This window comes from Zosterops lateralis (genome assembly GCF_965231275.1).
Source record: "Zosterops lateralis genome assembly, chromosome: 6".
NCBI classification, from domain to species: domain Eukaryota; kingdom Metazoa; phylum Chordata; class Aves; order Passeriformes; family Zosteropidae; genus Zosterops; species Zosterops lateralis.
This window is the reverse complement of record NC_139761.1, coordinates 48513893-48529551: the sequence shown is the minus strand read 5'-3', so window position 1 is coordinate 48529551 and position 15659 is coordinate 48513893. Positions and strand designations below refer to the sequence as shown.

The 15659-nt window shown below is 40.0% G+C and overlaps 1 protein-coding gene across 4 annotated transcripts in view; it reads right to left on the bottom strand.

The window, feature by feature from the left end:
• Nucleotides 1–15659, bottom strand: part of PTPN5 (protein tyrosine phosphatase non-receptor type 5) — a 74645-nt gene that overhangs the window by 46450 nt on the left and 12536 nt on the right. For 2 of the 4 annotated variants that reach the window (XM_083863347.1, XM_083863346.1), the window contains exon 2: nucleotides 6459–6561. The exons of 1 other annotated variant lie outside the window; for it this stretch is intronic. In XM_083863347.1, the coding sequence (XP_083719473.1) occupies nucleotides 6459–6558 (100 nt within the window). In that variant the 5' untranslated portion in view covers nucleotides 6559–6561. Of the gene's footprint in view, nucleotides 1–6458; nucleotides 6562–7626; nucleotides 7673–15659 lie in introns of those variants that run through there. One more of the 4 variants, XM_083863348.1, reaches the window with a different exon arrangement.

The window sequence follows — 15659 nt, the reverse complement described above, 5'->3', positions numbered from 1 at the left end:
ATGGTTCTATTTAAAAGTGGTAATAGCTGTAGTCTTTGAACATATGCTTAATGAATGAATTTGTTAGGAAAAAAGCCTTGTGTGTATTGGAGGGGGGGAGTATGTTTGTTCTCACTTAAAGCGTGCCATGATGGCAATCATCAATAGCAAATGGCATCTATTGTTGGGAGTAAAAAAAAAATGCATTTGGCCATTTAACTTTCAGGTGAAATTGCTCTTTTAAATAACACATTCTTTCAGCTAAGCAGCTGAGTTGAAAATAAAGCAATAGCAGATCCATGTCATTAAGGACACCTGATAAGCTCTTTGGTAGGTGCAAAGAACCACAATGTAGGTTTCACATCCAGGCAGCTTGCTGCCACAGCAAGGGGTGCAGCACATAGAAAGCCAACAGCCCACAGGGAAGGGGCATTCAGATCCCATGGAGAGAACAGCCTAAAAACCCAGTGCTACCACACGTTGCAGCAGTGGGCGCAATCCCAAGGATGAAATTATACAGGATACAGCAGAACATGGGACCTGAGCAGAATAGACTCTGTAAAGCTTAAATGACAACCAAAAACCTGTGATGAAAAACACATGAGAGCAAACTCAACCTACTGCTTTGCCATTTGCATGAGCAGGTGGATAAATATAATACGCTGATAGATTTGTTTGTGAAATTAAAATGCCAATTCCATACACTGGGAAGTAGGAAAACATCTAGTCAAGCCAGAGCTGGCTGAGTATTTTTAAAGGAAGTTTGACAGATGTTGTGAAAATGTACTGCAAAAGAGTCAAATCTGTCAGTATTTACTCAACTTTTCTGTTGAAGAACTCATGTTCCTCTCATGGAGTGCCTGAATCTCTCTTTTCTCCACTTAAACTGAGAGTTTAAGTTCCTCAGTTCCATTCTGAATGCTGTGAAGGAAGGTTCACAGAGGCAGATTCCCTTTCCTGTTCTTTTTTTCAATAACAAGCTTTTACTATGACTCTTTTGGCAACACAGCCAGATCTCAGTTGGAAGGCTCATTTTGTGGTGGAAGAGCCACGGGGGATTCCCAAGTTGCATTCAACCAAATCTCCTGGTGCAAAGACACTGCAGCTGGAAATCTAACAAATCTGATGGGTGAGACCATACCATGATCACCCCTTCTTTGACAACTCTTCTTATGTAGCAGGGTTGGGAGACTGCTTCAGCCAAGCACAAGCCAATGACTGCTCTCCATCAGTTTTCTTAACTTCTCAATCCTTGCAGTCCCTCCTCTCCCCTTTTAGTTTTCTTTGTGAAGATGCAGAGCAGGCCCAGATCTTAACAAAGATCAGAGACCATGTGTAGGTAGAAAGAGATAAGAAGATGTACAAACAAGGCAAGTCTTAGGTTCCCAAGACAGAACAGTGGTACAACGAAGAAAACATTCCACCACTAAAACCTCATAATTCTTGAGGTTGGTCCTCCACAACTACTCACCTTTTAATGCTATCCTTACAGAAGTGCTTTGTTTGTTGAGGTTTCTTACATTTCCCCATGGTGATGTCACCAGCAAGCATAAGGAAAGCATGAAACTTCAGTCAGCAAACTAGTAAGGCAGAGGTCAAGAAATCATGATTTCCAGTAACAGTAAAGTTTTGAGATATGGTGACAACATTAAACTTTCAAAGGGTGTCAAATTTATCTTCTGTGAGAGTCTGTATTGCTGAAGAACAAGCTTAAAAAAAAGTTTATAAAACTGTTCCACACGGACCATGTGAGACATCAGTTAACTTCTGTTTTCTAAAATGACGTGCTGTTTTACCAGGCTGATTTTCAGTTTATTTGATCTATGAAAATAGTTTGTCCATTAATTAATCAGTTAGTCCACCAAACCAGTGCCCATGAGGCATGCATATAATTTAGTATGTAACAACATGTGCAATTCTGCACTGATTTGGATCTCACATCCCTGAAACAGGCTCTTCAGTAGTTTTGACTGACAAAATGTGTGTTCTATGGCATTAAAATGTGTCCTACAAAACCACTCTCATCAGTTAAGCTAGACAATGGACTAGCAGCAGCAAGCAGAGAAAGGAGAAGATAAAATACAGATGGCAAAAGAAGGTGTATGTTTGGGAATAATGGAAAAGAGAATATCTGATAAGAGGAAAGAAGGAAAATAAATACAAGGCCATAGAAGAGAAGCCCACAGGAGGAGGAGGAGGAGTGTGAAAAGCCTGACAGAAGGACTGAGTGGAGACTAAAAACAGCATCTGGCAGTAGCTCAAATCAAACAAGGTAGCATATGCAAGAAGTACAGCATACTGAAAACTTCCTTCCTCTTGGGTATTAAATAACCTCAAAATTAAGATAGTGAGTCTTCCCTCCCTCTCATCTGAAATATCTTGCTCTAAACTCTGAAACAGAAAAAAAATCTAGTTAAACTTTTTGGTAATTGCCATTTCCCAATTACAACTGTGAGCTCTTACTGAAAATGTTCAGACATAAAGCCGCAGAAATCAAGCACTGATTTAGATTCCTTTTTCTAGGGGAAAACGTGATAGTGGCTATCTCACACCTAACAGGGCATCAAGAGGCCAGATTTTTGAAAGGTATAGGAAAATTTTCAAAAGCCTCAATCCCCCTAGGTAGAGCCCTAATTCTGCTGAAATAACTCTAATTGTTCATCAAAAGACGGGCCTAAGTTTCATTTTCAAAAGCAGCTTAAAAATATGGATTACATTTCACACTGACAGTGAGACAATACCACACAGTTGTTTTTGAAACTGAGACTGACATGGTTTTCAAACTGCTGCCTACCATGTGATTTTGCTTCCTTTAATTGTGTCTGTGAATACAGCACACAAATGTGTCTGTTGTCACTCACAATTAAGAAAATACAGGTACAGCTGTGAGAACATCAAATGCTACAAACTGGGCAGTGTGAGGACAGCCCAGCATTCCAAATCTTGCACTACAAGTGGTGTTTATGATGTCTGCACCTGCACAAAACCTGAGAAAGTCCTGCATTGGGAAGAGTTACAATGCTGGCCAAGGACAAGCAGAACTTCAGTTCTATCAGCTCTCACAGAGGTGGAATACAGCCTTACAGGTAGATGTGCCAGGGCAAGCAATGCAACTTCAGGGAATATCCCCCCATGCCCCACCTCTTTTCTGTCATGATGCACAGGCTGCCACATCTACATCTGACTGCACAGCAGGAACAACCTACAACCACAATCCTTCACCCCATGACCATCTGGAGCAGGGCTGTAACTGGAGTTTGCTGTTGCTCTCCTCAGGTCCATATGCCCATATTTCCTTCATCAGAACACAGGAAAACAAAGATGAAAAGTTGATGCTGCCCAGACCTCACTCTAAAAAAGAGCACCTGATCAAATTTATATTCTGTGATAGTCTCTGGTGCTGAAGAAGCAGCTTAAAAGGTAGGACCTACACACAGAGAGGCATGAGCAATGAGGGGAGAACTGTCCTAACATGAATGATGAAAGGAGGATTGATAGAACAGCTCTGAATAATCCTTGGAGGGGAGTGACAGCCCAGAGATACTATTTTGCTGCCTGTGAAGCAGTGGAGACACAGTAGAATGTACTTTTACCTTGGATTTAGGATGCCAGTCTCCATAGGAACTGACAGAAACTGTTTTGAAAACCCTAAACTCTGTGATCTACCTATGAAATACAGCTGCTTGCCTGCTACAGGTCCTGAATCTTACCATATTAAGTACGCCCCAGTATATGCTCATCATTCTCCATACACCATTAAACTTTCCAAACGATATTCTTGTATTAACATTTGAAGACTGAAACCCAGGAATGTATCAGCAAATGATTCTGTTGTCTTTTCATGCAGCATGACTGAAAGGTATCAAAAAATTCCAACTTTCACTGGAACTTCTTCGGAAAGCAAATAATCAGTTCCCTTAAATGCCGCATGAAATCCCACTGTGAATAACAAAGTAATACCCTGGGTATTCAACAATTGGATATCCTTGATATCCTGACTGCTGTGCTGGGCTAATGGAGCTGGGGGAGGAGTAAACATACATCAGGGGACACACCATCAACAAGGTCAAGCCTTTAAATTACAAACGCCAGTTTACCAATTACCTTTACTTAGTGTGAACCAAGATAACAATTTTATGCACAGCACAAAAAGAGAATGAAGAGCATCAAGTCAACTCACCACCTGTCTAGCTTGAGAAAGAATCAAGTGTAAGAAGAATTAACAGGAAAAAACCCCAAAACCTAAGAACTTATCCAGCCTTTAATAAAAATATGATAATACTGAAAGAAACTGTATTAAAACTATCTAAATTAATAAGGACCACAGAACTAAAAGTGGCACGTGATAATTTACCAAATAGATGCTTGTCAAAAAGAATGGACTGATTTTTTAATTTACTCTGTATTGAAATCAGGGTCCCTGTAGATAGTGTACCTTGGCACTACAAACTGCTTCATCCTCATGATCTCTCTGATTCTTAAATGCCATTAAGAGATGAACTGAGATTTTAATCGGTTTAATTTTGTAGTGTTTTGTGTACGCCCTGCAGAATAAAATTGCTTCAATAAAGATTTGACTGAAAGGTTTCAACTCCAAACTGTCAACCCAAGTGCACACTCCTCCAAAAATAGCACATTAATTTTGCTCATCCCCACAGACTCATGTGACTTCTTTTATCTGTATCGTGTTTCCCACCCGCACAAGAGCCGCTCATGGCTCTGTCGTGCAGCTACAGCAAAACTTTTCAAGCTTCCAGAAACACCATCCAGTTTCATTTCACTCTCTCATTTTTTTGCTTCATGCACTGTGCTGGATATGAGCATGTGAACATGAGGCAGTTCTGTGAAATAAATAGACTTCTGGTTACTTAAAATAACCATTTTTCAATCTAGTCCATAATTTTATGGTTTCACCATTGGCGTTAACTGGCTGGCATAAACATATCCTAACAGTTTCCAAAGGAATCTTCTGGAATTTTAATTTGCCCTCCAACCTATTTTAATCAAGCCATGCCTTAGAAGTTTTTCATTAGCTCCTATGCCCTGCAATGAAAGCAGTACTTTCTTTGTATGAATGTAATTGATTGCTCAACTTAAGCACTACAACATTCAAGACCTTTGGCCACATTGTACATGGTATTTTATGCAATACTGAAGTTTATTGTTGTGTTTCTGACAGCTGAACAGAATGGTAACCCTTTTCTTTGCCAAATTTGAAACAAGGGCCAGTCTACAGTCCTACGACAATGTCCAGAGAATGACTTCTACTTCAAACATTCATTGGAGCATCTTCCATCAGATTAACGACATGGATCTGAATTTTATACACCTGAGCCTTCCCTGAAATTAGCATTATTGATACTTTTTAAGTGCCTTTGCCTCTGGTGCCAAAAGCAGTTCAGCCCCCTCAGGCTGAGGCCTTTCCAGTCTACTTTTCAGCAAGCACACTTGCCAGGGGTAACCTATGGACACAGAATTCCTTCCATGGTACTTTAGCAATGCTTCCATGCTGGCTCTACCAAGTTAGCATGAAAGCAAGTGCATGACCTTCAGCTCACATTGAGTTGGGAAGTTTCAGCACAGTTTCTTTGTTGGAACTATTCCACTTTGATGTCACATGATAAATGATTGTCAATCTTTTCTTTCTCCCCTCCCACACCAGGTTTTTCCAGGCTAAGCTTTTCTGCAAGGCAGAACTACCCACGCCTTATTCTGCAATAAAAACAAAACTGCTTGAAAAACTTCCCTTTGTATTGCCCACATATAAAGTGTAAGCCAGTAATCACTGCTGGATTAAAGATCTTTTCTATGAACAACCTGCAGGCTCTGTGCACAAACGCTGGGTGTTTTGGCCTTGAGATGAGAGAAGGGCAGTGTCAAAGCCTATGCAAAGACAAGGCGAAGAAGTGAAGTCCCTTAGAAACCAGGAGGGGAAAAAGTAATAATAAATAAATAAAATCCCTAGTTGCTCTAAGAGCCCTCACTATGCAGACAGGAGACATTTTCCTGTAAAAGACAGAATATGTTTAGAAACAAGTCCAGAATGGCTTGAAAACACCCACTTCCTTGATGATTAAGCAAAACTAATTTGCTTACTGTTTACCACAAATCAATTAAAAAGAAAAAGCCGCTTGAGACAGCTATGGACTAGATATAAAAAAGACTTCCCAAGGAGCTTTTAAGAGACAAAGGCTCAATCCTTTCAGCTTCCTTAGAAATCCAAGCTAGAAAGAATTGCATAGACATCAAGTAGGCAATGGAGGTAAAATGGACTCTGAATGATGTGAGAACCATAGCTAGGTTAAAATTTATACTCCACCATGAAAAGATCTCACAACAAGTACTTTCCATGCTAACTGGGCTCTGCAAAACACTTAAAACCTAAAAATTAGAGTAAGTTCTGAAAGAGTGGAAGGCAGCGTTTTCCATCTGTACAGAAGTGACAGTATGATGTATCTCATATTCCTTGTCTTACTTACCATCTGACTTGCACTCAGTGCTTTCAGTCACATAGTAACTTGGTTCCAATGCCTGCTCCAGGACAGAAGATCCTCTGGGATTATCATTTATGTCTTTCATGCACTAGAATCCCAAAAAATAAGGGGAAAATCTAAGTTTCAACATTATCAGATGTCTAAGAACATTTCAGGGCTTTTTACACACAATTCTTCTTGATAATAAATTCTAAAAGACCGTGATGAGCTGAGTTCATCCATAAAGAAAGAGTCAACCTACTGATGTGTGGGGTGAGGTGAAACATGGAAAAGAGATGAAGTATATTACCATATTATTATTGATGATTTTGCTTATTGCCTGCAAAAAAGAACTGGAATCTACCAGAACCAAAGGGTACATACCATAAAATGTTTTAATATTTAAGGAAAAAGAGGCAATACATGAACTAAGCTCCCTTAGGAGCCATCGGCACCATTTGGAAAAAGCCTTCAGCTGAAATCATAACTCTCCATTTCACTAAAATCTCCAAGAGGGCTTAAAGGTCTGAATACAAGACAAAACCCCTCATTTCTTGAATGTGTCACACCTATCACACAGTGGGGCTAACTGAACACACAGTGTGGGAACAGTCCATCATAAGCTCAGAGACTGTGTCCCCAACATGCCACTAAAGCATGGCAAAAACATGGGCAAAGAGGCTCATTCAGGCAGGTGGAAAGAAATTCACTCCTAACAAACTGCAAGGACCTTTTCCTCCTTCACACATTCAGCTAAGAGAGAGGCTAGAGATGCCTTTTTTGTCCAGATTATAAAGTGCTCTGCCTTCAAGGCTTATGTGATTTGTCATCTACTTCTAAATGATCTTGCACTGTGAACATCAGGCCAGTTCATTCATAGTCTCTTCCAAAGTCCACAAACAGAACTCTTAATATTGATGCCAATACACTGTGCCTCACAAACCCAATTAAGAAGTCTCCTAAGAACATGAGCTTAAAGGCTTAAACTCTGAAAGTGTCCTCTCCTACAGAGGTACTGTTAAAATGCTTTGACTAGAAAATTGTTTTTCTGGTTCTGAACAGGCTAATAAATCCAACATTATTTAAATATGCAGACTTTACCTCTGACACTTAGACAGGAGGTAATCACTGCATATAGAGTAGCACGTCTGTATGTTAAAGAAGAGCATATTACTTGAAAAGTAATATTTAAAAGTAAGTCACGTTCTTAGAAGACGCCAGTATACATGAAGACAGCATCTATGTAAAAGCAAAACAGCAGAATAATATGTGAGGCACTCCTCAAAAATCATCTGATGCAATATAGGACATCTTAGCACTAAGCAGTCCTCTGCTACCCAGGACAAAGGATTACTAAGGGATGAAACTGGCTGTGAAGGCCTGGATACATGCTGTCTCTTTCACTTGTAGTAGTACAAACACAGTATATAAGTCCAAGAATAAGAATTACTGTCTGTGTACACAGTGTGTGTCAAAAAATAATCCCGAAGTTATTCCTAAAACCAGAAAAAATAAGAATAAGTCATACAGCTGGTATTTATACTTTTATAGCCACTTAGAAACACCTCTCTCTCCTTCCCAGGAAAATATGACAACTGATTATTTTCAGCTAGATGTTTTTATTAAGTTAGTTTTCTGATGTGATTTCTTCCATCCAGGCTCAAAACCGGAAAAGATGTCTTGCAGGCAAGTCCCAAAGGAAGTTAACCTTCTTTTACAGAGCAGGTGCTACTCAAAACAACTTAAAAGCACCATAAAAAGATGGTGTGGAAAATTCTGAATCTACCATCAGCACCCCCACTGCCCCTCAAACTTGCCAATGACATTATTGCCAGTTGTTGTGTGCAACAACTCCCGAGAAACAGCCTTTGCCATGCACTCATCTCCCTCCAGCAGAACTGCCATGAGGTGCAGAATCAAGGAGTGACTGAATTTCGTAAGGGACTTTGTGTTTTTTGGCTCACTCCTGAAGGCCAAATTGCATCCCTAAACTGCAGCAAGTGATCTAATAAAGGATGTTATACCTCTCTATACAGCATTTCTTGTCTTGACACAAAGGGCTCTGGTATCTGAACAGGTTGCCCCAGCAAGCAAAGGTTATTACTTCTGCTAAGTGGAAATGTAATTAACTCTGCATGCCCTCAGTCCAATGCAAGCAGAAGACAAGAGCTACAATTCAAGTCAGAAGTGGTTTGTGATTTTGAAAAAAGTAGAGTAAGAATGTTTACATTTAGTTACTGTGGTTCAGCTGACACAAGGTAACCTGATCACATCTAGTTTTTAGCATAGAGCTGTTTACAATGACAGTAGCCCCAAATGCTTCCTTTGACCTCCCTTAGTGCCTGCAGTTCATCACAATATTCAAACACTGGTCTAAAACTGTTTTCTTTACACACTATGTACAAGGAATTTGGTATCACAACATTTCCAGGGAGGCCAAATGAATAAGAATTCATGTTGAAGCTCTATACTCTTCTAGAAAGAATTGTCGCTTCTTAAACTACATTCTACTGCTGTATTCTGCATGTAGTGCAGGTGCCTCACCAGACTCCACACTTAATTCCGTTCTTCACACTTGCTCCAAACTCAAGCATTCCTCCTCTGCTCCCTCTTTCCCCATTATGTAATTTAGGGACAGGTGTAGTTTTACACTGGTGAAAGAAATACCCATCTATTGCCTAATATGCCCTGTCTTTCTGTCTCTCCAACAGCATGTGAAGGATATGTGAAAATACCACTAAAGCAAAGCAGGAATCAATCCAGCCTCTGAAAATGCATAAAGGCTTATTCTCAATTACCTTACACCTTGCAGTTATTATCAGTGCAGAACTGATGTGAACACAATGCTGAGATCTGGCAGCATTTTACACCTACTATACACTGATATAGAAGACATAATTCCATCTGCCCTTGACTACAAGGAAAATCTTCAAGGCCAAGTAGTTTTACAGAAAGCAACTCGCATTAAACAATAAAGGCAATACCACTGCATGACCTTCCTTTTGAAACTCTGGTGTGTCCTTTGTTATTCTGACACAAGCAGCTAAAACTAGTCACAGGAGCACTCACTCATGTGCAAAAGTGCCAGCAAAATCAGGCTCCAAGTTCAGAGAAGATTTCAGCACCTAATTTTGAGCTGTGTGAAACCCCTAGAGGATATGTCACAGAGGACTGAGAAGCAATTACCAAATTTCTGGTAGCAAATACCCAGAAGCACAGTCAGACTACATGGAAACAAGAATGACTTTATCTTGTGCTATGTATGAGGAAAATCCCAAGTTTTTAAGCTACCAAGTTAATTTTTGCTGGAAATAATGACATGGTCTGCCCAAATGCAAGTAAAAACTGTACACACAATTATCTGTATACATACCCTGGCACTGACAGAGTAACAAAGCAGGTTAAATTCTAAGAGCATCATTACAGAACAGGCATGCAAGTGCAGAGGATGGAACACAAAATGATAAAATGGTTTATTGCCACTGTTCATTTTTTCCCTCTTCTGGAGCAGATATAGCATCTATTCCAAAGGATACATCATTCAGACAATCCATAGCAATGCTGTAAGACATTCCCTCACTCAATCTACAATCCCCAGACAAGACTGCTTGCCCAAAATGGGACTACATGGAGCCAAATTCCCTTTTGTCCTTACATCCCCTTTTCTCCCTCTTGACAATAGACAAATCAGAAGATAGGGCTAAGACTCTTGGGGCAGATGAACAGAAACACATTATGAAAATGAAGTGGTAATAATAGGTAGTTTCTGTCTTGGGACCTGAAGACCAAGTTTAATTAACCACCTGGGTGGAAAGCACAGCTTATATAATGCAGACTGTCTGAGGACTGCCATTCCATTCATTCCACACAACCCCTTCTAACTGCTAGTCCACAAAAGAGCAACTTTTACTGGCAAAACCAACGTAACAGGGATGAGGGATCTGCATCCTAATTAAGAGATCAAGAAAGAAGGAACAAGTGTTTAAAATAGAGTAAATAGAGACCAATCAATATTACTGGATTATAGACTACTGGATAGCTCTGTAAGTGAAATAGGGCTTTGTTCCTTCTTAAACTCAAACTCAAAAATTAGTTTATCATCAGATAGTTACTCAGTGATAGATACTGACAGATTCTGCCACTGTCAATGAGAGAGTGTCCTGGAAAACATCTGAGGACTTCAGCTCTTATCTACCTGTACTCTGGAAGTCTGCTTTCCACAATACTGTACACTTATGAGATGTCAGTAAAAAGCATTATAAACTTGAAAGAAATTTTAGCTCTGGGAAGAAGAGAGGTTACTGAACACTGGATTGTGAGGCCACAGCTCTGTACCTCAACGATTTGAGTGTCTGTCTATGGTTTCCTGTTTCTCCGGGTTTTTTTCAGATTCAGCTCAAGAAACTACCCACCATTCTGTGGTTGTAGAGTTCTTAGCTCAGAAGGTCCTTAATATTTCTGCAGGAATTTGTATGAGTCCACCATCCAAACCATCAACACTTGGGTCACTTTGTGTTGCATTTAGGATGATCCAACCTTTCACTGCTGCAGAAAGAGAGGGGTGTGTTTCATCCTGTTCAGTGTCTTCCACTGCATCCTATCCCCCTGTCTTAGCTATCTATGCAGCAACAAGGCTGCTTCAGCTTGCAGAACTGACAGAAAGTGAATTAATTGGGTGGGGGGTATGGATTAGACATCACTGGGGGAAAAGAAAGGAGACTCTCTTCAGAGGAAGCTGACTGCTGTATTAAATGCTACGGTGAACTGCACTCGACTTACAGGGATCTACAGGACTTCCCTGGGGGTTCAGCTCAATCTACATCCCCATCTACATTGTAAAACTACAGTGAAGCAAGTATCAAATTAAATTCAACTCCTTTGTTACAGCATAATGATTTTTGTGAACACCACCCACCAATTTTACCCAAAAAAGAGTGATCAAAATTCAATCAGGGCAAAAATATTAATAAAAAAAACGAAATAGGAACCCAAACATTAAACACAAAACTTTAAAACAATATTCCTATTGGGAAAAAAAAAAATCCACTTTCTTAAAGAAAGCTATTTTCTAGCTACTAAATAAAGGTAAATTCAGAAAATTACACATGATAAGCACAGCCATCCTAGAGAGCATTTATAGCAGTTACTTGAAATTCTGATGTCACTCATAACAGATATATCAGCTGGTAGCTCTAAAAATTTGATCGTATATTAAAAGCTATGACCAATATTGTTTTCTGTGCACAGAGATAAACATCCTGCTCAAAGCTCTGAACTCCTATTTAAAAACAAAACCAAACATTAAGAATAAAAAAGCACTCAGTATGGTTCTGAGACACATATGTGGCTGCATTGCATATTCCCTGCCTACACTGGCAGTGTGGGAGCTGTTAGTCATCTAATGCGCATATTTGCTTGGCACCGTGCCTTTACTTCTGCATGCAGGCAGGAAAGACGATCACCCATTTATTGTATCCTTACATCTTCACTGCCTGCTCATCAGGCAGCACGGCCAGGCCCTCCCAGTTCAAACTGCAGGCTCTTGGGAGGCAGACCAGCTCAAAGTGAAGCCCAAGGACTGGGAGGTTGTTAAACACATTTGTAAAGGAAAGGGCAAATTTTAAATTCATGCTGTTTAGACACGTTCTCTGTTGGGACCTCACAACACATTTATTTAAGAGTAAGGACTTTTTATTGAATAGAGAATATTGAATTAATTTAGTTTTGGTTTCAACCCTGGCACAGATCCTTGTACTATTTTCAAGGGCATGAGAAGTTCTCAAGTTGGTTTGCTTTAACTGTCCTGCTCTGCCTCTGCTCTGGAGGGGCCTGGAACAGAACCTAAGTTTAGTTTTCAAGTAAGGCTGTCATAAAACTTAATGTCCTTGAATACTGCGAAGTGGTATTTTACCGTGAGATACTTCACATTACAACCTCCTTTGGACAGAATTAGCAAAGCACCAAAGCAACTGCTTTCTGGCACACAAGGGAAGAAGTGTTTTGAGTGGAGGTAGCTCATGCCCTTGCTTGGATATCTCAGTGGTGAAACCACACTGACTAGTGGACTTACAACAAGGAGTCTCACACTGCTCCAACTCCACTGTAAAAACTGGCAATGCCAGCCTTCAGGGGTAATATCTGGGACTACCCTGCAGGACCTCTCCAAACCCCTTGCTTACTATAATTGCCGTCAACAATATAGGCTGCTGGTTTTGACCCAAATGTGGACAAGTTTAGATTCCTGAGGACTGCAGTGTACTGCAGTTAGTTCGTTGGTGTAATGTCTGCTGACTGCACTCAGTGTTCACGTCTAGCTGAAGGAACAGCTTTTGACAAGCAGGAGTTCAGAACAGGTAAGATCTGGTCTGATCCAGTGGAGTTCTATCTTTAAATTTGATGACAGTAAGGAGAAATATGTGGGAAGCATCTACAATAATCAACCATCTCGAGTTAATTAGCAATTAATTTGGGGAGCTACTAAAGTCTAGTGAAGATGAATCCTGGGAGATTCTGGTCACAGTTTCTCTGATGTAAATCTAGATTAACTCCTAGAGAGAACATCAATCTCCATGACAGTTACTTCAGATTTACACCCAGCTACTCTGAATTTGTGCACTTGTTTTCACAGCCATGTGGGAGATCTGTCTCAACACAAATCAGCTCTGCTCTCTTGCAGATTCTGCAAGATACACAGAGTTACAGTTCTGTAAAAATCCAGCCTCAGTGAAATGGGGAAATTAAATTCTCTATCGATGAAACCTAAGCCTCCCACATAACAGACAAAAACTCTGCTACAGAGCCTGCCACTACAAGTGGTCACAACAGCTTCCTCAGTTCTCAGCCTTCATGCAGTAAGGATAATTCCCTCTCACTGGATTTTCACAAGGCACAACAGCAAGCATCGAAATTACTACATTCCTCTGCCTAGGACTCCTAAGAGTATTAAGAATACCAGATCCACAGAGTCAGTTTTGAGTCCAGACTTACAACCCCAGCAAAACCCACACAATCATTCAAGGTCATCTTTCTAAGAGGCCACAGAGAGAGCAAACACCTTCTGACCATTAGCACTGACACTTACGATGCAGACTGCAATCACATCAGAGAAATTTGATATGAAAACAGAAGATACTGTCCAGCCACATGGCCTGTCACGCTTTTACCAGTTTTACTCATTCTGCATCCACTTCTCTGCACAGCCACAACTTTCCCCTTTCTTTATCCATGAGTTTACCACTGATATAATGCCCCTTCCCACCCACATGAATCTCAATCCTAGTGGTACAGCCCTGGTCATGAAATTCTAAGATGATTCAGAGAAGTGTATGCCTGCCTGTGTGATTCTTGGTGAGCCAGAGTACAGGTCACAAAAGTAACAACAGAGTGAAAGTATTTTACAAGAAAGAAGCTGAAAACAAAATGGTAATGGTAATTTTTAAAGGGGGTTGATCTTATAAAAGATGATATTTTCTCTAAGCAGTTCAACACAAAATAATTTCTCCTACACAGGCCACTTCGGGTCTTACAGTTGGAGCTTCCCAAATCTATGTAACATTTATGACTGTTTACAGATACACATTATGTCACAGTATAAAAGGATGAATATTTAAACAATAACTACTCCAGAATGACTATGCCTGTACTTGAAGTTATTTAGAAAGTTATTGCACAAAAATGCTGTATGGACAGCGTGTAACTATTGCAGAATATTGTAGCATGCCACAATAAAAACAACTTAACACTTTAATGTGATGAAGCAAAATAATCTCCCCTCCAGATGTACCAGGAACTAATTAAATCCCAGACTACCCTAGAGTTCTTATCTCAACCCCCACAAAATTACTGGAAAGAAATAAAGCTGGAATTACACACAAGTCTCAGGTGCCTTTTCTGAACTTAACTTCATCAACAGGTGAGATAGGAACTCAACTGGTTACTGATGGCTGGGCATAAACATCCTGCTTAATTTCTAGAAAAGCAAGTGGACTCAAAGAAATCTTTCTTTGTACTGTTTCTCAAAGATCGTACCAGCTGACTCATCCTCCTGCCTAAAGTACAACATGAAAGTAAAGCAAAGCAAAACAGAAAATCTCAAATTATCAGAACCGAAATTGCTTTCTATAGTAGCAGGAGATAGACTAAAAACAAAATTGGATGCCAATTCACAAACTGCCATTAAATTTCCAGGAAGCCAATCCACCAAGGAACATACTGCACCCTAGAGAGTCCTTAATGAATAGTGACACATTTGCAATAAGCTAGTTAAGGTTTTGCCAGCATTTAGGTTTTAAACCCTCATATGTTAGCAAAACAAACCTGGAACTTACTGAAAATTATATACAGGGTTCCAGTTCAGGAAGAGAGACTCTGGGAGGGAGGTGGGGAGAAAGTGTTAGCGGCACAGTAGATTGGATTTACTGTTTGCATTTTTAAAATAATAATAAAAAAATATAATTTTTTAAAGAAGGAGAAGTTTTGAACCATTACAAGTTCTAAAGGCAGAAAATATTTTGGCAGGCATTTAAGGCTGGATCCTGCAGGTAGCAAGTGCCCTTGAATCTATTCTCAGTGACACACAAGCTGCTAGCATCCCCCCAAAGAAAGAGGTATCTCCAGTGTCTGAGTACACATTTACATCCATGGGTCTCAAAGCACAAAGCTGTTTCTGTGGTCTGGATCACTGTCCATCTATACTTCCTCTCTTATTCTTGCATTAAAGAGCTTGATCCTTCTTTTATCACAGGGCCAAAGATGTTTACAGTCCAGGGCCCAGAAGATAAGCACTATAAACTTGCAAACACGATGAAATATACAGTACATAGAAGAGTTTTACACATTGAATATAATTTGCATTAGATGGAGCATTACTCTCCCCTTGATGTTTATATGTGGAGCATTTCACGGTATCTTGGCACTGTTTTTTTTAACTAGAAGCTATATAGCATCTAATTTGGAGCCCCTACAGTTTCCAATCCCATCAGCCAGAACAGACTGCACGCTTCTGACTTCCAGTTCTTGGAAATGGATTGCAATAGTGCAGAGAGGAAGCAGCATTAGACGTTGTTAAGAGAATGGACAGAGCAGACAGAGGCACTTCATGACCATCCAAATCTGCACTAATTTGTCTCAGTACTCAAGTAAGGGCAGGAGGGTTAAAAGTAAGGATGGTAAGCTCAAGGTAAAGCCAGTAAGTGCTTTTAGTAACAA